The sequence below is a fragment of the Tinamus guttatus genome, unplaced genomic scaffold, assembly GCF_059628265.1.
Source record: "Tinamus guttatus ecotype Peru unplaced genomic scaffold, ASM5962826v1 Tinamus_guttatus_pri_ptg000307l, whole genome shotgun sequence".
Classification (NCBI taxonomy): domain Eukaryota; kingdom Metazoa; phylum Chordata; class Aves; order Tinamiformes; family Tinamidae; genus Tinamus; species Tinamus guttatus.
This window is the reverse complement of record NW_028288841.1, coordinates 1,443,122-1,467,018: the sequence shown is the minus strand read 5'-3', so window position 1 is coordinate 1,467,018 and position 23,897 is coordinate 1,443,122. Positions and strand designations below refer to the sequence as shown.

Sequence of the window (23,897 nt, the reverse complement as noted above, 5' to 3'; positions counted from 1 at the left end):
TCAGGATCTTTCTCTAGCATTCCACAGTCCTGTGAGTTCAGATAAGAGCTTCTGGATGTGCCTTAATAAGCAGTGGCTTAAGTCACAGGCAAAGTATCAATCAAGCAATGGACTAAGTCATTGATATTCCAAATCGGTTGTGATTTCCGCTCTTCTATCCTCTCCGTCTTGTTTGCATAAGAGTGTATTCTGTAAATGTCATCCCAAGCCTACACAGGCTGTGTCAGATTTGCAGCTTCGCTCTGGCTGTGGTTCTCCAAGGATTTGCACGTTAGCTCTGGGCAGTGATGAAGAGGAGCAGGGCAGTGATGAAGAGGAGCAGGCCAGTGTGTGTCAGGGGGATGACAACGCAGGCGTTGGCGTGCGCAACGGTAGCGACGTGCGACTCCTCCGTTACAATCAATGAATTTTGCTGTGTTTTCTAAACGGGGGGAAGTACCTTCTCAAAGGGCAGCCTGTCCACGAAGAACAAATACCCTGTTGTGAGGCTGGTGGCCTCCTGACGGCTTTGCCGAGTCCCATCGGGAGCCCGTGCGGGTGGATGTCTCCAAGAAGGCCATGGGGAAGCTGTGCTGGCAGTGACACGTCCGCAACCTGTGCTCATCCCTCCAGCTCAGCCTTTCAAATGGAAAGAGAGCCTGAAAAAAAAAAACAAAAAAACATTTTTTACACCCTCATTATTCCCAGTTCAGGTCACAGGAGATAAGTATTTGCCGTGAAAGCAGGAAGCTTTCTTAAATCCTTTTTATTTTTTCCAGTGGACATAGCATGAAATAACAGCTATTAAGTGAGACCTGTTTAGTATGTCCTTGATACTGCACAAGCAGTTTTGGATAGCTGCAAATTCAGGGTGCTAATCCTAAAGTTAATGTCAAGAGGCAGAATGTCCAGAATGTTCCTGAAAAGTCAAAGCTCTGTTTGCTGCTGCTGCAGTTTGTCAAGCCAATGTTTAGGCTGATGCCTCGTACTCTTTTATAACACCCACATATTCTGATATCATAATGTATCTTTCTTGGCTCCCCAATTTTTCAGCTTCGCCTTGAGACACTTGAGCCGTTTGCTTCAGCTGGTTTTGATACCTTGCTACCAGCTGTCAACAAGGAAGTGTTGAGTTTCTGGTTCTTGGTGGGAAATCACCATGTAAACATCTCTGTCCTCCCCTCTCCTGGGCTCCTGTGGTCTTACCAGCCAGGTCAGTGAACGCCACGGGTAGACACAGTTCGGAAGGGCCAAACTGCGTCTTCATCCTCCACGGGCAGCAGGGGATGGGGCAGCTCCATCCAATTCTCCTTCCTCAAAGCAAGCAGCTTCCATTGCACAGCAGACCCATGGTTGCCCTCATTGCAGCCAAGAGATGTTGTCTGCCAAAATGTGTCTCCTCAAACGGAAAAGTGGGTCTTCCCCCTCTCTCCTGCACTAAGTCCTGATACTTGCCCAGATTTGGTCTGGGAGAAAGGTTTTAGAGGACCCTGTGTCCCCTCATATAATTCCCCAACATTGCGGATATTCTGGAAGGATTTTTAAGGTGGCATAAGCATAAATGATTTTTTAGTCTATCTTCAAAATATCCTATCAGAGATATCCAGGTTATAGCATCCAAAGCAATGTCCTGTTCTCAGATTAGCAGCTTCTTGTTGTATGTGTGGTGCAACTGGAGATATTTTTTTCTCCTTTAAGATGAGATTTTTCTGCAGCAAAAGCATTAATAGCCATGTGAAAAGATTCCTAATTACAAACTTCAGCTCAATTGCTAATTAAGTCTATTGTCAGACTGAACAACTTTTTAAAAAACAAATTATGGACCAAAATATCTCTTTTGTGAGTAGGTTTTTCTTACTTAGTAATTGTATTGCTTTTGTATAAGTTTTCTGTGCACGAAGCAGCTGAGTTTGAACCAAAATAGACACGTTGCTGCGTTTCAATCCAAGCTCAGACTCTTGTGTGAGGCTGAAACCCAGTTGTCCTTCCCCCGTGGCCTGTGCAGCGTTATGGGCCCAGGGCTGCGGTGGTTCCTGTGGGCCCATAGGAGCAGGTCCTTGCTGTGCACCCTGCTTGAGTGCCCAGGAAAGAAGACTTTGGAGGTCCCCTCTGGATCGGAGGGTGCACCAGGACGTGGGTCATCTCCGGGGCTCGTGCTTGTTTTGCCCTCCATGGAGAGGCCAGTCCCTTTGCTTTGGTGGTGGGGATGGTGCTGCTGTCACAGGCGGTGCCGCTTCCCGGTGGATAACGCCCCTGTGCTGGGACAAGCCGTGGGCTGGTGGGTACCCGCTCGCAGCACCCGCTTGCTCGGTGCCACCGTCACTTGAGTTGCCATTTTAACAACAGAGGGAGCAGACACGGGTTTATTGTGGCATTCTTTCCAGCCCGGTAGCAGACCTACCCCAAGCTGCAGCCGCCTGTCCGGGAGGACAAAACTCCCCGTGACGCAGCCGGTGACGGCGCGCGGGTTGTCCCCGCGCTCTGAGCTCGGGGGCTCCTTCCCTCTTTCCCGCTCGCTGGGCCCTCCCTCGGAAGGGGTTAAAGGGAGTTTTCGGCGAGCGCTGCGGGCAGGACCCCGGCCTGCAGCTCCGGGCGCTCCGGCGCGCGCGCCGCTCTGACGGCAGCCTGGCATTGCCGGGAAAGGTGCTGGAGGCTCCGCGAGCGCGTGCCAAGAGGGGGAGGGCGCGGGCAGCTCCGCGCTCGGCCCCGCTGCCGCAGCTCGGGCTCGCGGCGCCGCTCAGCGCGGGCTGGGGCCAAGGCGGCCTCCACCGCAGCACCAGCTGCCTGCAGCTTTCCCCCTTTCTTTCCCTTTTTCTCCCTGCCTGAAATCCCCGTGAAGCTTCCCGTGCCGAAGGGGCGAGCGCGTCTCAATGGGATGATGTCCGCTCCCGGCTGGCGCGCTCCGAGGGGGAATCCCGTGGGGAATGAAGCGCGCGCTCTCCCTTTGCTGCATCTGCCGCCCAGCCGGGCTCCGCTTGCCGCCCACCCTGCAGCCAGCTGCTCCTTTTAGTCACAGCGCTCCCAACTTTTGCTTTGCAATGCCGGATGGCCAACCGAGCCGGGAGAACTAGCGCTGGATTTTTAGGAGCCATCTGCACCCGTCGCTCTTCAGTTACCACTGGAGAGTGGCGCTTTCCCAAGAGCCGCGTGAAGGCGGTTGGTTTTTAGGCACCGCAACGCTCGGGAGTCCTTGCGGAGCGCCCAGGACGGTGCCTTTTTGGCCGCTGGAAGTGGCGGCGCCGGGAGCGCCGCAAGCGAGCGGCTGTGAAGTGACTCCGGCGCAGGGGGAGCGCGAGCGGGGCTGCTGCTGCTGCTGCAATTAGGCGAATGCTTCGGTAGATAAGAGCAGACATGCTGTGTGGGCTCAAAAAGGATTTGCAATCGGACTTCGGTGAGTAATTCCTCTTCCCCCTCCCTTTCGCCCCAGTACTTTACTTTTATTTACTCGCATTTTCTTTAACTGCCTTCAGTATCGCTAACAATTCCGTGTGCTGCTTTCCAGCAAGCAAGTCTGAGCCTTAGCGTGCAAACTGTGACTTAATTGCTTTGATTTGTGAAATGTCTCTGTGCTTTGCTGGGAAAAAATTCTCCCTGTAACCCTTGGAGAATACCCTTCAGGCTGCTTCCCCTCTTCTGCCTCCTTGGATTGCAAGACCGGGAGACATAGGGACTGTCTTGAAGACACACAAAATATTACAGAGCCCTTGCAGCTTTTTTTTTTTTTTGAAAGAAAAGAATGTAACTCTTCAAAAATTATTTCTCAAGATCAGTGTGAATGGGCTGGGCATTAGGTGATAGTGAAACTGGGGCTGCTTTTGTGACTCTGGAAAAAAAGAGAGGGGTGAGGGTCTCTGCTGACCATATTGGGATCAGTGGAATCACTCCCCACCTCTCGTGGTGTCTGCTGCGACATTGTCCAACTTAAATATTTCAGCTCATGCTAAAAAATGCCATTTTACTGAGACGCTGTTTGGAAACGCAGAGTGCTGCTCACGTGAAGTGTAAGGAATGTGTTTCGGCTCTGCACAAGAGTAGGTAGATGGGTGTAGAAGGGCACCTTGCCAAAGGGCACAGCCACAAATCCTGGCATCAGCCTCTCCAGGATGGGAGGCTCTGGGCTTTCCAAGCAAGGCGCAATATTTGGGTACTTTGCTGCATGCTGTAGCTCTGCTTGTTGCAGCTTAATCTGCTGCATGGAGCTTGCTTTTCTCCTCTCTGGTACAAGCTTTTTCCTCTGAAAGCAAAGACATTGGAGTTGGAAATAGAGAGGTAATCTGTGGTTTCTGAATAATTCCGCGCTGCTGGAAGGGGTTTAGTGAGACACGCTCTGTCCTGGCCCCGTGTTGCGCTACAGCGTAAACCTTGTGTCAGTTAACTCCAGAAAACTCTTCCTGCCCCAAAGCCGGGGTAGAACAACCCGGGTGTGAAGCAGCTTGGCTTGGCCGCGTTGCTGAGTCACATGAGCGGTGACTAAACGCAGTGTCCACTTGCCGTGGGGGCACAGGGAGGCCCATGGGGGGCTAGGGCTTGTTTCGAAGCTGCCTGAGCCCTGCAGAGAAGAGCCGGTTGGCAGAGGGAGCCCGGGCTCATGATCTAACGGGGCAGGAATGCGGCCGTTCCACGAAAAGATCAAACGGCCCCTTGGCAGGAGCTCCCCGTGCTCTCGGCATGAGCTGCAAACTGGGCCCCCGATTCAGGGCTTGGCTGGTGCTGACATGGTAGAGGAATTGCCTGGATGCCACCAGCTGTTGGGGTGGATCAAATGTCTAGTTCCACAAGTGTGTCCCCCAGAGGCTGCTGCTGCTTCTCCTGGGCAAGTCCTGGTGGTAGCTGTGGTGGTGGTGGTGCTCCTGGAGACCACCCCCATACTTCCATCACCCGGTAGGTGATGGAAACTGCTGCAACGTGCAGCAGGTGAGGTCCTCTTGGCCCCAACCGTAGTGCAAAGGCAGAGCGAGCAGGTGGTCGTCTCCTCCGGTCTGCGACATCCCTCCTTCTCCCAGCTCGCTTCCGCAGGTGGAGCACAGGGCAGAGCTTTCAGGGGGATTGATTACAACGCGATGAGTTGGATTTTGCCGTGGCTTAATGCAGCTCTTGATCGCTCAGATGTCTTCTCCGTGTGGTTTTTCTCCTGATAACCTGACTTTTTAATGAGTCTCAATGAAATTCCCTCATCTGGGAATCATCTGAGATGGAAGCAAGAGTGACTTGCGTTCGTGTTGTTCATTTTAGCATTTTGTCATGGGTGAAACTGGAACCCAAATGAGATTTTTAAGAAACAGTCAAATCCAGCAGGGGTGGGCAGAATGCCAGAGGTAACTGAAGCTGCTTCTTGTTGGTCAAACTGGCCGGCTGAGGTTTGGTCACGGACTGCTCCAGGTTAGATGGCGAGCTGATCACGGCATAGGCAATGTCAGAAACCCCTTCCTGGGGTAGAGGGATGGACTTGACCTCTGCAGATCATCTGGTCCAGCACCCTTGGCTCAAGCAAGGTCACCTAGATCCCGGATCCTGCCCAGGTGGCTTTTGCAAATCTCCATGGAAGGAAACCGAAGAGCTTCTCTGAGCAACCTGTACCTGTTGCCCAGAGTCTCTGCACACAGGAGACAACAGTAGGAATTTCCTGACCGTTAATCCTCACCAGCCCACTCCATCCTTCAGATGTAGGGTGAGGAGAGCCAAAGTGACTTGTTAATAGATCTCTGCTTCTCCTGATTCTGGAGGGGTTTGGTTCACCTGTGACCCTGGTCTGTGCCTGTGTAGGGCCTGATCTTCCCATCTTCCCAGATAGGTAGGAGGACACGTAGAGAAAGATGCCTGAACGGAAAAGAGAGCTGGTATGAGGAGCTAGAAGACAACAGAAGAAAAAAAAAAAAGCCTTTATAGATCAATCTTCTTGGAAGAAAGATTTTATCTTTTGTATTAAAGAATTTCTCACAATAGTATTATTTAATGTAACTTCTACTCATGCAGCTGCTTACGTCACTTGTCAGTTTTGCCTCAGAGGCAGCAAAGAGAAAGATTAAGAGAATGAAAAACTGAGACGAGTTTAGCAAGTGAGATGTCTTTGGGTCTGGGGCACGATCACAGTCGTTTTGTTTTGTCTTTTGTTTTGTTTTATTTTCCAAAACTGGGCAGAGAGAACAAAAAAGATCCCTGCGTTTGGGCCATTCCTTTGCCCTGAACTAGTACCAGCCATATCAGCGCTATTGACAGTCCAACTTGCGTTTGCAGACAGCCATGCTGGAGACTCCTCATTGACTCTTTAGGATAGACAACTCATCTTGCTTCAGCCTAGTCTGATAGAAGACTCTAAAAGTTGCCTTCTGGATATCCGACCAAACTGCACTGACCTAATCAGAATTAGATCCATCTGGACCACGTCTTCCTTAGACTGTGGTATCCAGGTCTAATCATTGTGATGAGTAAAACGGTGAGTAAAATGAAGGGAAAAAGACCAAAAAATCACAGCTCTTGCAGCCATAACCATCATCAGAAGTACCACTAGGGTATTTGCTCTTCTTGCATATGCCACGTCACTGTTGACTTGTGTGTTTGGTTTGTGATTCACAGCATCTGGAGAGTGTCTTCTACAAAACTGTTATTTAGGTAGCTCTTCCCATCCTTTATTTGTTCATTTGATTGCTCCTGCCCAGGCAGAGTAACTTGCATGCATTTCTATTGAATTGCTTGTTTGTTTTCTCAGATCAATGTCAACTAGGTATGAATCACTCTGGATTCAAAGTTTGTTTTCCAGCCTTCTTCCAGTCCCTCATAGCTGGTGGTTGTCAAAAAAGCTGAATATGTGCAATGTCTCTGCAATCATCGTGGTCACTATTGAAAACCTGGACTGTTACCAGACCCGGGATGGAGCCCTGTAGTAATCCATTTAATGCATCCTTCCCTCTGGTTGTCAACAACTGATGACTTTCTCAGTGTGTGGTTTTCTAATCAGTACTTCATAATCATCTATATCCTGCTTCCAAAACATGCTTATAATAAAGCATGTGAAATCATATCAGAAACGTTACTAAAACTGAGATACAACAACTTGCTCTGCTCTAGAAATTGGGTGGGCATGACTTATTCATGGTAGATCCACGCTTGAGATTAGCCCTCCTAATTTTCTTTTATCAGCTCACAAATAGATGATCAGTTGTTCCAGAAACTGAAGATAAGATGCCAGATTTGTGATTCTTTTTCACCCACTCTCCACTATTGCCTTTTTTTTCTTTAACTAAACACTGCGTTTTGTGCCTCTGCAGTCTTGCGATACTCATCACAAGGTCTTGCCAATACTTGCTGATGGCTTTAGTATTTCAGTGGCCATGTCACTGAAGTTTTGTTGCTTGTCAGTAACATTTTTATGCTAAGTTTGCCTGAGCTGAGCTACACAGTGGAAATGAACTCCTGCTCTTTCCTAGAGGTGACCCATTCCATTAAAATTGCTTTTTGCAGTAGAAAATGGACAAAGTAATTCTGTTCCCCAAAGGGTGAGAACTGGCTGCCTAGATGTTTGGAAAAGAGCAAACTTTTACTCATTTTACTGGCCTGTAAAAGGGCCTTTTTAGGCGGTTTTTCCTGCTCTATGCAGAGAAGTTTCTTGTAGAAGACTCTTGCTTGTGCACATCTCAAGAGCACCCACGTTTGTGGGTGGGAGGGTATTTTTCAATGCAAAGGGCAGATGTGGCAATACCGGAATGACGGCAGTCGAGGTCGCCTGGGCAGCACTTCCCATGACAGCCCGTGTCCTTCTCCAGCTGTTTCCATCCCTGCCAGCCGGCTGACGTGCAGGTTGTAGTTACAGCTGGAAGAGCTGCACTCCGGTTGTGAATGACCTACGAAGGAGACCAAATTCCATGTGGTGCAGGGGGTTAAGTCTTGCTTTTGGCTTCATGTCCAGGTTCAGTGTCTTTGTCACATGCTCCGTTTTGCCAAGCCACGCAGGCTAAGGGCAAACGCACTGCCAAAGTGTGTGAGTACGTTAAGGCATGTAGGGTTTGCTTTCCTTGGAAAACGGAATATTAAAATTGCTATTTGCGTTGGATGCCAATGTTTGTTGTTTGTTGATACTATCTAGTTAATTCAAAGATAGAATTCATGAAATTCTAGCAGAAAGTCAGAAAAAGGTACAGGGGAGCTTGGAGGAGGGGAGGGTGCCTGTGGCTTTGTGTTTGGCACGAGTAGGTGGTACAAATAAAAGGAACAATTAAAGCTAACAAGTAATAATAATCAGGAAGGAGGTGGTGTTGCAGATCTGGAGGAGAGGCAGTAGAGCAAAAATAAATATTTATCAGGGTTCACCAATTGACAACTGAATGCTACCAGGCATAATAACATTTAAGGCTCTTTTCAGCTGTCAGTTCAGCTACAGCATAATTTTTTGCATGCGAGTAATCCCATCAGGGCATGTGCATGGTCTTAAGCCTTGCTGGGATAGCACCCCGGGTCATTGTGTGGCTGTCTGCTCAAGGTGGCAGGATCCTTCTGCAAGACAAGCGCGTGTCCATGGGAGTTATGGGAATTTGGGTGCTGTGACAGTCTGACTGCAAAGGCTGCTTCTGATTAGTCTTTTTATTATTATTCCCATCATAACAAGAAAAATTACTAGCCAAGCTGAATGTTCTCAGATGTCTAATTTACTAATCTGTGGATTTTGAAATCAGTCTGGTGACGTTAGAGATGTGCAAAATCACCTAGGAGGTTATGTGGATTTCTCTCCTTCCCCAAAATTGCCATCTCCAATTTTTTTATTTTAATAAGATTTTTTTTTTCTTTTGACCGTATGTTTTTGTTCAAGGATCTGATAATTACATGCTTGGAGACGGTGGTTTTTCAAAAGATCTTTCCCAGCAATTTTCAACTGGAGATGTGGTTAAAAATATCTTCCCCAGTTTTTTTATCAGAAATGTTTTCAGTAATGTGCAATTATGAGCTCTGCCTTCATTCAATTCATCCTGGAAGAATTTGCTTCACAGGGAAATTTGTTTCCTAGCTGCTGTAGATGCCAGCATAGTTGGCAGCTGCAGGATTTTGTGGGTAGGAGTGGGAAAAAAAAAAAGGACCAGAAATGAAAATTGCTATGAAGCAAATTGGTCCCAACACCTGGAAACTGTGAAAGGATGGAATATCTTTTTTGTTGCTGTTGTTAAATCATTGTTGATTTGCTTTTCCTATGAGTCCCAAAATGGCCTCACAAAAGCTATTTAGCAAAGCCGAGATGTGAAGAGATGATTCCACTCAATCGTGCCTCACGACTGATCCATTTCTGATTGTGCAGTTTGTGAAATGGTGCTAGTGAGGTGCAAGGAGCTGTGGTTTCTTGTTGGCAGTACTCTAGTTTCTAGTCTGAGTGTGTAAGTACCCCCCCTGTATGTCCTAATGAAGCTATAAGGTAGGAGCTGCCTTGGGTCTGGGGAGAGCAATATTGGCCTGTAAACGAGAAGGGTCACAGGGCAGCCATAAAAAGAGTAAAACACATCCTTGTCCTGGGCCCTTGAACCGTTATGAGTAAGATCTGACTCCCGGCTCCTCTGGAATATGGTGAAAATGTCCTTCATTGCATCCCCCTCTCCAGGTGACCGGAGGGGGGTTCCCGATCCTGTGTCTCCAAAGCACGGGATGGAGCTGAGCGTGTGTGTGTGTGTGTGTGTGTGTGTGTGTGTGTGTGCAGGGTAGGAGCAGCCCCGCTGCAGGTTGACACAGCACCTATGAGGAGCTTGACCCCGCGGAGATCGGGGGGAGGACGTGCCAGTACCTCCTGCGGGTCTGGAGCACGTGTCCCAGGTGACTTCTCTCTCCTGTCGGCCTGTGGAGCCAAAATCCAAAACCCAGGAGGTGCTGGAGCTGGAGAGTGCTCCCCGCCTGCTCCCTGGTTTGCACCAGGACCGTTTCTCCCCGCAGTCCCTTGCTTCCTTGCCCGCCCTGCCGCTGGCACTGCGGGTCCCCATCCCTCGTGACGGTCGAGTAGCTGCGGTGATGTGAGGCTGGGGAGGTGCGAGAAAGAGAGCCTTGGTTATCATTGTTAATTATTATGATTAATGAGAAACAAACAAAACCAGAAGACCTGCTCCTTTGGTTCAGTTGATCCTCTTTGAATCCAGGTGAGCTCAGCAGATGGATCCCACCTATCAGCCGGAGCGGTGATGAGTGTCACCTTGCAGAAATGGGAAAGCAAAAACCCTTTTGGAGTCAGGGGCTCGGGCTAACAAGCGAAACTCCACTGGATTTCTCTTAATTCCAAAGCCCCTTTGTCATTCAGCGGCCGACGCGAGCGGCACCATGAGCTATAACAGGCAATTAGCTCCTGGCAGATTGATGTGACACCACATTTTATAAGCAAACAATCATATGCGTTTAATCATTAAGTGGATCTGCTGTAGGTAATGCTCGCCAGGCCCATCTTTCTCCCTCCTCCCTGTGCGTGTGCTCCCTTGCTCTCAGTTTACACGGCCGCAGACCCGGAGACATTTGCACTGGCGTAGAACAGATGCAGATGTGGTGCCTGGCAGCCGGGTACGCGGTGCAAAAGGTGACCTGGCAATATGTGGAGAAATCCAGGCTCCATCTAGAGGTTGGCAAGGTGGGAACAGGAGGAGCCCGATGCCAAGGGTTTTCCTTTTCCTGGCCCTGCAGACACAGCAAGGGCCATGGGGTGTCACGGCAGCGCGCAGAGCACGCGCATCGCGGGACAGGAGTGGTTTGTGTAGCGTGCCCTGGGCTTTGCTGGAGTTGGAAAAGTAGTCAGGCACTTTCAGTGTTTGTAGCTAATTTTAGAAGAACCTGCGTGTGCATCTATTACGCACTTGACAGAACCTGCTGGTTTTAATTTTTATTAACATAAGTGCCTTGTTGAATCAAAATTAAGTGCATATTTGGGAACCGTAATGTGGAGCATTACGCTTAATGGTGTGTGTTCTCGACGGGTGAGAGGCCATCACATTAGTCTTCTCAATATTCTTTTGTTACACCTGATTTTTCCCTGATTTCATTGCCACTTCCTACCCTACGTAAGCTGTAAAACTGCCTGCTGTGTTTTCAGATCTGTGTTCCCCTCCAACCATGCCATGGCAGTGGGTGGGAGAAGGTAGGGTCCGAGCTGTGCAAGGAGCAGGATTTCAGCCTGAAAAGGCCAAGGCTGTCCCTGCGTGCACAGAAAGGTGCTCACAGGAGCAAATGTCCCCTGAGCCTTTCAGCGGGTAGCAGAGCCCAGTTTGCAGCGGTGTGTTCTGAATTCCCCCAGGATTTTCCTTGCCTCCTGGGGATTACTGTGCTGGCTGGAGCTGTGAGTGGGTTCTCCACCTGCTTTGCGTTGCCTGTGCAATGTAAAGCACCAGCACAAGTGTTTGCACAAGGGGAGCTATGTGAAGCAGCTGGAGTGCCCTAATAACTCAGCTGGAGCCTTATTCATCCCTCATACTGAGCAGGTTGGTGTTCGTTATGGGCCTGTCCTGATCTCTGAGCATCAGCCTCTTGGCGGGATGGGGAGTCAGCAAAGCCGCCCTGCACCCGGCTGCAGTGGAAGAGCCAGGATTTGATGGGCTCTAGCTGCTTTTTAAGAGCTGGTTTGATGAGGGGCAGGCCAAATCACTTCCAGCGTCAAAGAACTTCAAGCTTTGAAACTTCCTTATTTCATCTTGTCGTCCTTATAAAGCTGCGATTCCCCAGCTCTTTGATTTCTCTTCTCCCTCCTCCTTTCATTTTAAGCAAGCCTCTTGCTTAAACTTTCCTTAATCGTTTAACATATAAGCTTATTCCAGCTCTCACCGAGCTCCTGTGAATCCTCCTGACACAGTGTAGGATAAAAGCAGCCCAGACGCATTCGCAGGCCATTGCATAATGGATGGTTTGTGTGTCAGCGTCTAAAATCTACATATGTTTAGATCAGTCGTGAAGTGGGAACATCTGTATATATTCATATCTAATGGCTTTTACCACATGAATGAATAATCCAACTCCCACGATTTGCTATTTACTTTTTTGAAACATTGCTACTTAGCTAAACAGTGCGGGGAGAAGCACATTTATGGGAATTAAGTCTTAGTAAGATTTAGCGGAGCTTCGTGGATAAACTGGAAACAAGTCTAAATGGGTGCCGGAAATCTTTCTTTATTTTTAAGTTAATGCTGTCTGGAACTTCTTCCCTATTTCTTGACTCCCACTGGTATTTAAGCACTTTGCATCAGAATGCAGTGCAAATCCAGGATCAAGCTCCTGATTTGCAGCCTGCTGCGCTGAATGTCATCCCGTGTGATGCCGCCTCGCAATAGTACTAGCTGGTTTGCAGCCCTCCTAAAAGGGTTCCCAAGCCTTGGGGACCTCAGCAGGAGCCGGGGGTGCAGCTGGGGTTGCCCCTTCGTGGAGTCGCTGGAAGTTTTATCCATGAGAAGTTCCAGGAGCTGCAAGGAGCTGCTGAAGATCTCCCTTTTTAAAAGGAAACTGGTGACTTGCTACCTCTTGTGGTCCTTGGGTCAAGCTAATTTGTTCTTTTCCCGTGGTCAGGGACCCTCTCAGAGCTGCTGTGATGGGCACGTCGCTCCTGCCTCCAGGCTTCTCTTAACCATGATGGTGCTGCCTCACCAACGTGCAGTGATTTTCCATTACCCCTCCCGAAGCTGTAGTCTAGCCAGGATGATAAGATCAGCAGAGTGACAAATGGTGTCACGGACAGCTTGATATCCGCTTCTCATTGTTCATTAACTCTTGTTTTTCGTGCCAGTATTGATGGCATCATTCACATTTTATATATATCTGTTTTCTCACCCCCCACCTTGGTCCCTGGCTCCTGCCTTTATTAAATGTTCTTACACTGAAGCCCATCTCTTCCGTTGCCTCATTTGCGTGGGGTTTTTGGTTTTCTTGCCTTTTGCGGGGCCTTGCTTGTTGCTTTTGGCACCGTGATTGATCCTGCATCAATCTCAGCCGCCTCTTGACCCAGCACAGCAAATCTCGATTAGATTCCTCATTTCTTTGCCTGGTCTTGCTTCCCGAGCGGCGCAGCCCTGTAATGAGGAGCAGAGAGACGGTGCTAGGGAAGGCAGGGACAGGGTGAGCTCCCAGGGCCGAGGGCTTGTCAGGCCTTGTGGGAGCAGGAGCTGCCCACGTCAAGCTGAGGCCACTCCAGCAGATCAGCAGAGAAACAGGGTGTTTCTCCCTGTAAGACAGCTTTTCCCCATCTCATTATTATCGAAGGACTTGGTTTTCCTAGCAGGTTTCCTTGATACCCATACGTCGCTTGTAGTTGAGCCCCACAGAGCAACTTAACGGTCCCCCCCATCAAAAAAATGTGATCAAGCAAAATCCACATGTATCCTCCTGCTTCTGAGGATGGGATCTCAAGCCCTGAGCTGGTCAGAATCACCAAAACGACTCGTCATGGAGGAAAAGGGCCTTTTCACTGGATGCCAACTTTTCTTTTCAGTCAACATTAGCCCAAAGGGCATGTTTGCCCACACTTCAATTCATTTTCATCTGTTTCATAGTGGTATTCATTAAAGCAAAATTTGCTTTCACTTTTTTTGACCAAGGTTTTCAAACAAGCAGGTATTAGTGGCCACCGGATTTGGATGACACCCGTTTTCCTCTGATGAAAAGCTGCAATAGAGCTGCCTTTTACTTGATTTTGCTCCATGTGTACTTAGCGTGGCCTTTGTTGCTTATAAAAAAGAGAAGGCCATGGGCTTTGAATTTAGGAGGCTGCATTTCTTATCCATCTGCCTGTTGAAGCTTCTTTAGGGTTAATAGGGTGAATTGTATTCCCTTGCTGGCCAGGATTTCCTGCTGCCTGTTGCACAGATGAATAGACCCAGTAGTAGCTAGAGAGGCAGAGTCTTTCTCGCAAATGGCTTTAGACTTTACTGGTCATTTCTCACCATATTACAGTTACTCATTTGGATAACTTTCATGAAAGATCAGTCTGAAAAAGTATCTTATTTCTCTTTATTTTTTACTTTTGAAAGGTAGTTTCTCCAGATAACACAATCAGTGTATCAGCAATCTTTCATCTTCCTAGCTTATTGCAGGATTCTCCCCCATGCATCCTGTGCTACTCAATAAGAGAAATTGCCAGATTGACTGGAAAATGTAACTTTAATAACATCATTTCAAGCACCAGAACCAGTGAGAAATAATCATCTCAATGAATTGGTTTTTGCACTGTTCTCATCCCTCATGCACAAAATTACTGTATATGTGTGTGCGCGTGCGTGCAAATGTGACCCGCATGGAGTGAGAGTCTGTGTAGTTTCCTCTGCCATGGGGTTGCTCATAAATATAAATCAATATCTGAAAATGTTGGCCCCAAGTGGTGGGAAGGGAGCTTCTCTCCCCTTTTCTCTCTTATTTTTCCTTTTGAGCCCTGGAAATTCAGATCTTGTTGAGGAACACTTGAAAAGGAGTGAACTGGGAAGGACTCCCTGGTGCAAAAGGGACCTTTTGGTCTTTGGACTTTTTCAGGAGGTGCTCTGGGAGGGATGGATAAAAGGAAAGAGGTCTACTTTTCATCTGGGAAATGCTGTCTATACCAGCCTATTCCCTACACCAGGGAGCTCTTAATAGACCTGATCTAACACACAAAGCACATCCTCACCAGAACGAGGAAAGAGTTGTCCCCGATTCTTTTAAATTAGAGGAGGAAAGAAACCTTAGGCTTCTTAGAAGAGCAACATAAGCTCCTCTGTGAGCAGGAGAGCAAATGAAGCCGTGTTTCCTACACAAATATGCTTCGTGTAGGAAATACTTTCTTGTATTTCCTGCGCACAAAGTATGGTACACGGGCAGCATACAAGCAGCATGTGAAGTTACTTTTCCTGGAAAACCAAGCTAAACAGAGCTTGATTTAATAACAACCTCTAGCCAGGTCCTGTGTTGCACATCCCATGACAGACAGTGCGTTGTGGCAGTGTCTGCGATATAAAAGACACAACTGTAATGGCAGGTTGATTACAGATCCTTAAATCATGTCCTTTTCATTTCTTCCCCTTTTGTGTTTCTTGGCTTTTTTTTTTTTTTTTTTTTTAATAGAAAGCTGTGTATTTAAAGAAAGTATGAGGAATATCAGATCTTGACATTTCAAGTCTGGCCCAACATTCATTCTTATCAAATCGGCTTTGGATCAGTCCTTGGGAGGCGTTTAATATCCTGTTAAAGTTAATGCAAAGCCTTTGCAACGCGTAAGTTCTCAGCAGAGCCATCTGAAGTGGCTTTGCACAGCACTGCAGATCTTGTGCGGCTTCACTAAATGCTGATGCTCTCTCCCTGCTTTGCAATGGGAAGCAGGAACCTTCCTCCTCGATCGTTTCATATCGACGTGCTGAGAGCTGGCAGAGGGGAAGAGCTGGGCTCTGATATCCCTTGGAAGCTGCTTGGTAACACTGGGGTGATTGGACACATATCTGGGTCTCAAAAGGGCTACTGAAAAGCAAATAATTAGCTGCATCGTTTCTGCTTGAAAATGGTTGCTTGAAACAAATCGTTCCTTTAAAAGTAATTTTGGTTTCTTATTAAAAAGAAAAAAAAACTTGAGGAACAAAGCATGGAGTTTTCTGTTGAATAATGAGCTATTGTATCTTTTACGGATCTGCTTCCTGTGAAGAAAGCAGCAGGTGGTTATGAAATTATACATGCCTTGGAAGGGTTGGTAGATAACTGAATAAAGGCTTCAGAAGGGAAGAAGGGGAGGAGTGGAGGCTCAGGGGAGATGGAATGTGCCCTGTGTGTAGGGGGAGTTGAGACGTACCTTGAGACGTGCCCTTCTGGAACCACCTCAAAATCTGGGTGACTCTCAGGCTTGGATGCCAAAATACTGTGCAAATAGATGGAGGAGATGTCGTGGAAATCTCTGCTTGAGGCCTGAAGGAACTGAGGCTGGTGGGATGTGCTCCCATCCCTGGGGAAGGGAGCGCAGTGCCATCCAGCGTGGCTGCTGCAGGTACTGTTAGTGCTTCCTGGGACCCTTCTCCTTCCAGGTGTAGCTCGGACTTGGTCTTTTTAAAGGTAGTTCAGTGCCTAAAGAGTCGGGTGCATGACTAGGGTCCATTTTTCCAATGCATGTCTATTTTTCAGCACTCACATGTCTTTAAAATCCTGAGCTTAGGAGACCCTCCCAGGAGGCTGCAATTTGAGTTATCTCTAGCTGCATGGCCTGTGCTTGTGCACCCCACTGCTCTTATCTGACTCCAGATAAATGCTTCCTCCGACTTAAAGAAATGACTCTCTTTGAAATGGATCAAATCACGCTTAATTTTAGTCCTTTGAGTTCTGCTGCCAACCTGGTGCTTTTGTTCTAGCAAAAAACACCAGCTTGTGTTAGCGTGAGCAGTTTTTGGTTCTTAACAGTGTTTTAGTATGCATTTCTCTAAACAAGGAAAGCAATTACCCTATGGCAAAATAACTGTCTCCAACTGTCTTTTTTCCATTAAACAAATGGAAGGTTTTACCTCTTGGTCTTCCTGCAGGATTAATGCACTTTCTCTGCAGGAACCATCTTAAACCGATCCGGGAATTTGAACAACTTGCAGACAGCAGGCCTAATTGTCACAGAATCTTATTTAGCCAGTGCCAATTTTCATTAAGAGGTGATCTCTGTTAATAACGTAGACTTATAACTCTTCTGAATGAAAAGAAAAAACCTTTCCTTTCCCCCGCGCAGGCAGGGATAATGAACTCCTAAATCAGTGCTCTTTCCGAGGAAGCTTTTTCTTCTTTTAACAGAGGTTGGCTTGAGAGCTCAGTGATATCAGAAGATCCCAATGCCTGCATACACGTCCCCTTGGAAATTTAACGGGATGAAATCCTGGTGCTACTGAAATCAGCTTTACTGCAGGTTGCTACAGAGCTAGAATTTGACCCAGGACTTCCCCATTTGCTCCCTATGGGAAAGCGAGGGGCTGGCAGGGATTCTTGGACAGGCTGCAGGGCTGACTGGCTTGGGCAAGAAATGGGTAAAACCCTTCTGTAAGGTTGGGAATCCTTGATTTGGGGAAGCTGTGGTCTTCCCTGATTTAATGTGTGCAGTTGGCCCCTGTGAATCAGTCAGTTTGCAACAGTTCATTAGGATTATTGTGGCATATTTTTGGAAGAACTTTACTTAAACTTTTGCAGTGATGGGGAGGGGAACGGTTTCTGGATAAAAATAGTATTTGATTTAAAAGACAATGATTTCGTTTGGATTTTTTCTCATATTAAAAGCTATTTTCTTTAACCTTCTCCCTTCTTCCTGGCCTTCCTCCAGAGTAGGTGTTAATATAAAGCCGAAGCATCTGGTTTTGTTTTCCTCTTAAAATAAGCTTTTCACTTCCTTCTTTAATTCTTTCCACTGCAACAGTCATAGTTTAATTTGGACTAGGGTGTGTTACTGGAGGAAATTTTGGAAGTGCTGTTCTTTAGGATGCGATTGAAATCTAGGCTACCTGAAGCAGTGCAAAGTGTACCTCCTGCAACAACTCTGCTAGCAAAGTGATCAGATTTGAGGCCTGAGGCACCTTGAATGTGTGCAAGATTATGTATGAGGATGCTTAGGGATAATTAGAGCCATTGTCCTTTTCTTTAGTTCATCATCTTCCATTTCTGCTGCTCCTCGTTTTCCTGCTTTGCTGTTTGGAAAAGGGAGAAACGCTCTCCAGGGAGAGGCTGCCAACAATTCTGTTCCTGGCACAACCTCACACCAGGGTTTGCACTGGTTTTAGTGTCCTAATCTTTCCAAGCCTAAATGTGACATGTCCATGATATTTTTTTTTTCTTTTCCTCGATAGGGAGGTAAGTTTGACCTTATATTAAACCTAAGAGAATTCGCTTAAGAGACAGCTGGGGCAAGGCCTGCTGCATATGGAGCATCTTGATTTTTCTGTAAATATCCCAATTCTCAATCCTAAAGAAAAAAAAAGACACAGGTTGGGTCAGCTTCTATCACAAAGCAGGCTGTGGTAGGAAATACCACCCCCCACCTCCAAAATCAAGAAACTGTGAAAAAGAGTTTGGTAAATTTTTATTGCCACGTGGCTGTTCCTTGTTGGAGGTGGTGGACGGTGTTTGCGCAAGCAGTGGTAACTCGGTGCCAATTAATAGCAGCGTGAGGAGTCCCTGGGCTTGGCAGCCTTGGCATTTCCTGGCAGGAGTAGGGAATATTGGGTATTTCCCTGACCTTCTGCCTCTGGAACTTCAGCTGACGCAAGGAGATGTTGTTCCTGCATGGGGAGATACTGTTCCTACTCCTTTTTCTTCCTCTACCAAGTTTGTTTTGGAGGGGATGAGGCAGGATTATGCCCTCATTTTTAGTATCGCATAAGATACATAAATCTACTATAAAAAACACTGTTGCCATAGAAAAAAAGAGAGCCTATGCCTACCTATGTCAAGGCAGAAACTTGGGAGCTCCTATCCCCCTGTGCTATAAAGACACTGAAATAGCAAAAAAAAAAAAAAAAAGTTATTAAAGAATTTACAGGAACTTTGTTGTCACAAATTGCCACAGGGTTAATATATGGAAAGTGTTGGGCCCTCAATTTTATTGAGAGCTTTCTGTACTCAGGAAGCTTTTTTAAAAAAGATCTCAAGCCTGCATTAACACAACTGCCTGAAAATCACCACTTTCATGGTTTTTCCCTTGAAGATTTTTGGCCCACTTGGTGTGAGGCAAAAAGCTTGAAAAATATACCCTTAATGGCTCCAGCAATGCAAAAGGAACCTGCCCGGGTTTAAAAAAAGAAGTTATTTTCCCAATTTTAGGGAGTGAAGAGGTTCATGAATTTTCAGTGCTTGGGCTGGTGCTGCCATTTGGGCCCGCTGAGCAGCCAGGACAGCAGCCAGCTGTTGCGGGAGGCAGGAGAAATTGCTAATTGAGAGCTCAGAGAGCTAAGTTTCCCTTCATTTATATTTTTTTAAAAGAAAAAGAATCCCTCACTGAAGAAAAGTGACAAAATGGGGTGTCTGTGGTGACAGCAGCTGGAGGGCAGAGCGGGAGCGCGGCCGCACAACATGGCGCCGCGTGGTGCTCTGTGAGGCAGTGCTGGCTCGCGCTGAGGCGGGCGGCTTCCCTTCCTGCTCGAGCATCTTAGCGAGGAAAACCTGGGCGTTTTTAACATCATCAGCTGCGTTCGGGAGGAAGAAACTGAGACGAAGAGCTAATTACTTCACTGAGGGGCTTGCCGTAGCTTGGGCGGGTGTTCCCGGCTGTTGGCGGGAGCGGTTGTTATCACAAGGGTGACCCGCTCGCTTGCTCCTGTGCTCGCTGAGGTGTTTCCCAAGAGCTACTGAAGTGTCTGGATGGGGAGCAAAACTTAAGGAGATGAGGGCTTGCACCATGCTGGCCTTGAGAGGATTTGCCCCAAGTGCGGCACGTCATATTGGAGCAGGCAGAAACACCCGCACGCGGGAGAAGCGTCACCCTCTTTGCGCTTCTCTTGGCCACCCACAGGTGTTTTATTTTTCAGCTTTTTTTTTTTTTTTTTTTTTTTTTTTACACTTAGAAGCACAAACTTGGGTCCACTAAGCATTTTGTTGACTTTCATCCACTTGTGAAAATCACTTCAGCTGGGGAAACAAGAATTAAAACTAAATTTAAAAAGTGCAAAGTGTGTTTTGAAGATTGCATTACATGGAAACTTATTTTCTCTTGACTCAACCCCTCAAGTGCAATGCCATTCCTGGTGGTTAAATGCACCACATGATCCAGCTAATACCATCGTTATCCTATTGCTGGGGAAAGAGGGCTGCCAGCAAACTGGAAATCGATTTTGATCGCTCTGAACATAATGTCCTGAATGAGGCTGAACAAAGCAGTTATTCCCTTTGCACATAACAAGATGAAAACTTCTCTGTAACTTATGTTTGAGTTACTAAAGGGATGGAGACAGGGATAAGCGTTGACGAGTTTTCCTGTAGCAAGTATTTAAATTAACATGTCCAACCTCTGCACTTCCACAGCTCCGGAATTGCTGGTAAGGGCAATCTGGGAACGCAGTTATTGAGAGCAGAGTTATTCAATGCTGCGTGTTTACTGGAAATTATTGATCAGTGATGCTCGGCTTTTTATGAAGTGCCACAGTGAACAGGCAGTTTAGATGTGTGGCTGCAAATCTGTATCAGCTTGCTCATCTTTGCAAATGAACTCAGCAATGTAGGAATCTTCTAATAGGAAGATGCAAAAATATTTAAATTATTTAAATATATTTAAATTATGTTGGACAGTGTTGATACTTTTTTTTTCTGATTTTTTTTATTATTATTTTTTAAATCCCTAAAGAGAAGGTGCTCTCAGTACTGTACAGAGGCTGGAACAGCAGCAGGAAAATGCGACTTGGAAATAATAGGATCTGTAAGAATAGGCAATTTAATTCAAGTATAGTGATTTAGTGCCCTGTTAGTGTCCTGATGTATTACTCCATTTCCAAAGACCGTAAGTTTCTTCACAAGCATAATGACAGGCTTAAAACTTGTGAGACTAATGCCACAGCTTTCTCTGTCCTCAGCTGTTCCCCATAATTATAGGAGTAAGGGAATTTTGTGCTTTCCTGACAGATTAGCTCCAAGAGAAATAAATCAGATAATACTATTGCGCCACTGGTTTCTGATTTCTTTCCTCCCTCTCTAAAAAGCAGGCCCAAGCAGGGCACTGAAAAGGGCTGCAAGGGTTTGTTCTCACCTGCAGTCCTTGGCAGGGTTGTGATCCCAGCTGCGGCGACATTGTGAACACTGGTTTTGAAATGCTCCATTTTTGTTGTTGTTTTCTTGCTTTGGGCACTAATGTCAGCTTCTGTGTCTGCTCTGTTCTCAGATGATGGCCCTTACTCGAAGGGGAGCAAGGACTCGGGAGGGATGGATGCAGCCCTCGTCTCCAGAAGGCAAAGCATCCCAGGTAAGGGCAAGGGTCGTGCTGTGCTTCCAGTCTTCCCACCTGGAAGCCTCTTGGGCTTTATCCAGCTATTCCTGTTTCGGTGTATCCGTGAGTGGGTCTTTTCCTGGAAGGAAACAAGCAGTGTCAGTCAGTGTGAGGGGTGTGTTACGGATGCAACCTCAGTTTAGCTTGGAGCAGTTAAAATGAACCAGGAAAGACGTGTATAACCCTTAAATTATACCTGCAAAGAAGGAAATGCACAGCAAAGAGAGAAGAAAGAGCCTGTTTGTGCTGAGCAGAACAGACTGTCCCCGTGGCCATCATCAGTGCGAGATGGCAGCCCTGAGCTTAGTGTGGCTGTGGCCTGGATGCTTCTGCTATCTGTACCTAAAGACCCTGTCTTGAAGGACCAGCCTCTGCTTAGCTAACACTCTTACCTGTTTGCATGTGTCTGTGATGCCAACAGCAGATTTTTAGTGGCATTTGTCAGCATCCCCTGTTGTTTACCTTGATGGACTGATCACAGGGACTTGCCTTTTTTGGGAATTTTTTTTTTGATTTGGTGATTTCTTCTTGTACCAGTAAGATGGATAATTGCACTGTAGGATTTCTCATTTTAAGCATTTATCACGGATCAAAATTAAACTCCATTGAAGAGCTAATAATCTCCCCTTGCGGTACCATCTGTGTTGATCAGTCACGTCTGTAGTTGAGAGGAAATTTGCAGGCTAGTGCCGGATGGCAGGGAGCCCCCACGAACTTTCTGGCAGCCCCTGAGATCCTGGGTTAGAGAATTGAGAACGAAGTTACTGTAGTTGGCTAAGGCTCAAAACTGTTGGAGGTTAAAGAGCAGGAGCTTTACAGACCCGGGGTTTTACAGAGAGCTGCTGTTGCCCGTTTAACGGGGCACAGCGGGGCCTGAACGCCTTCCAAAGCAGCGCGGGATTGCACAGAGCTTCCCCACTCGAAGTGTAGGGATTGCAAAGCTTTATCAAACAGATAGTGAACAGGGGGATTTCAAAGGGGGTGCAGTTTTCGGTGGCACGATGGCATTGCACAAGGAGCAAAGTGCTGGCTGGGCCTCGCGGGCGGCCCATCGCCACCGTCCCACGTGTGGCCCCAGCGAGAGGTGCCCCGTGTGAGGGAGGCTGGGGCTGCGAGGGGATTTCAGGGCGCAGGGACGGTGCGTGTGAACAAGCCACGTTGCAGGCAAATGCTGCGAAAGCTTCTTGGAGGAGGCTCTGGCAAGGCATGAAAGTCACCCGATTTGTCCCAGGGCCGGTCCTCTGGGCAAAGAGCGGGAATGCCGTCATGTGGACTAACGCGGAGCTGCCCTTGCCAAGTTAGCGGCGCTCTTGGTCATTCCTTGGGCCAGTGCTGGCCCTTCTGCCTATTTATGCCCTTCCTCCATGTCAAATCCAGAAGTTGAAATAATTTAGGGACGCTGCTTTTGTAAAGCCCAGAGATGAGCTGTGGTGGGATCAAAAGTGATACCAGATCTGGTTGGATTCATGGATGGTGAATAAACACAAATGTCTTCTTCAACCAAAGGGAGGATAAATATGCACCCACAGCAAATGGAGGAAGGGAAATGGTGCAGCAAACACAAGGCCCGTGCCTCCTAGAACAGGCCTTGCCACTACGTATGCAGTGTATGTGTGACCAGTTCTGTTTTTTAAGTGACTGATGTCTTCAATGCCAGCAGTAGATGATGTGGGCAATACGGAATAAGTTTGTCTTAGACCAGGAGGAGAGGCTGCAGTGAGTGAACAAAACCCAAGCTTCCCCCTCTTCTGCTCTAGTTCTGAACCTGCCAGTGCAGGATCCCAGCCTCCCCACGTTGTGTTCCTTACGTCCCGACTGCATTGAAGGCTCAGGATGTTTTTTTAATCACGATATTTTAAGATCCACCCTGTTCTGTCTGTCTAGGCAGCTTCTCCAGGTCCTCCTGCCTGTTATCCAGCCTTCCTAACACCCATCCTGGTCCATATAAAACATAGTTATTGAGGTAATCTCCCTGGAACACTGCCCTTCTCACATCACTCTGGTTTTGAATCCTGACACTGAATCTCTAGCACCTTGGAAACACCAAACTTTTATCCTCTCACAAGTCCTCACTCCTTTGCCTTGCCCCGCTTGGTCTTGCCTGGCAGACCTGCATGAAATGCTTTCCCTCCACTTCTGTGGGTCCCTCAGGATCCTCTCCACTCCCACAGCCCGGTAAAACTATTTCTTGCCTGTTGTCTGAGCGTGCCGGTGTCTTGGAGCGGGGGCTTGCAGAAACGGCCGTGTTTTGGGCCCGTGGCACAGGGCAGGCAGTGGGACCGTGTTGGGCATCTGTGCTGATGCTCAGGTGTCTCCCGGACACCAGCATGGGAAGAGCTGCTGCTTAGCTGTGGTGATGCTGGTGGCAGCAGCGAGTGGAGAAAAATCAGCTTGTTGGGCAGAGGGCTCCCAAGAACTCAGACTGACTCAAGAACGAAAAAACAAACATCCAGAGAAGAGAATTTCCTCCTTCGTCTCACTTTCGTAAACTTTAAAAAATTCTCTTTCTTTCCTCTTTCCCCTATAAGCCTCACTTTCATAATAAGTTCTCCACATTTGTCTCATCAACATAAAGACACTGAGGAATTTTCTTCCTGCTGATTGTACAAGTAGTCCCAGATCAGCTCTCCCGTCAGCAGTCGGGGTGCCCCTGGGATCGAAAGGACTTGCTTGCTGCTGAGATGTTGACCTTTATCCGTGATATTCCAGAGGAGTTCCGAGGGGTCACCATCGTGGAGCTGATCAAGAAGGAAGGAAGCACCCTCGGATTAACAATTTCGGGTGGCACAGACAAAGATGGAAAGCCCAGAGTCTCCAACCTGAGGCCGGGAGGACTGGCAGCAAGGTGAGAAATGGAAATGGGACCCAGAGGGTGCTGGAAAGGAACAGCTGCATGTCCCAGTACTGAATATGATCATACTTAAAACAGTTGCCACCAGACTTTGTTTTTTCCTCAGAATGTGAAGTTTTTGTTTCAGTAAGCAGACTCTCTTCTACTTGGGGCTATTTCCCATGGCCTGTGCAATCACATCCTGAAACTTTG

The 23,897-nt window shown here is 47.4% G+C and overlaps 1 protein-coding gene across 1 annotated transcript in view; it reads left to right on the top strand.

Annotated features, from left to right (window-relative positions):
• Window positions 1-23,897, top strand: part of GRIP2 (glutamate receptor interacting protein 2) — a 215,470-nt gene that overhangs the window by 145,355 nt on the left and 46,218 nt on the right. Inside the window, exons 2-3 of the mRNA XM_088528210.1 lie at window positions 20,750-20,830; window positions 23,564-23,699. Of these exons, the coding sequence (XP_088384336.1) occupies window positions 20,750-20,830; window positions 23,564-23,699 (217 nt within the window). The remainder of the gene's footprint in view (window positions 1-20,749; window positions 20,831-23,563; window positions 23,700-23,897) is intronic.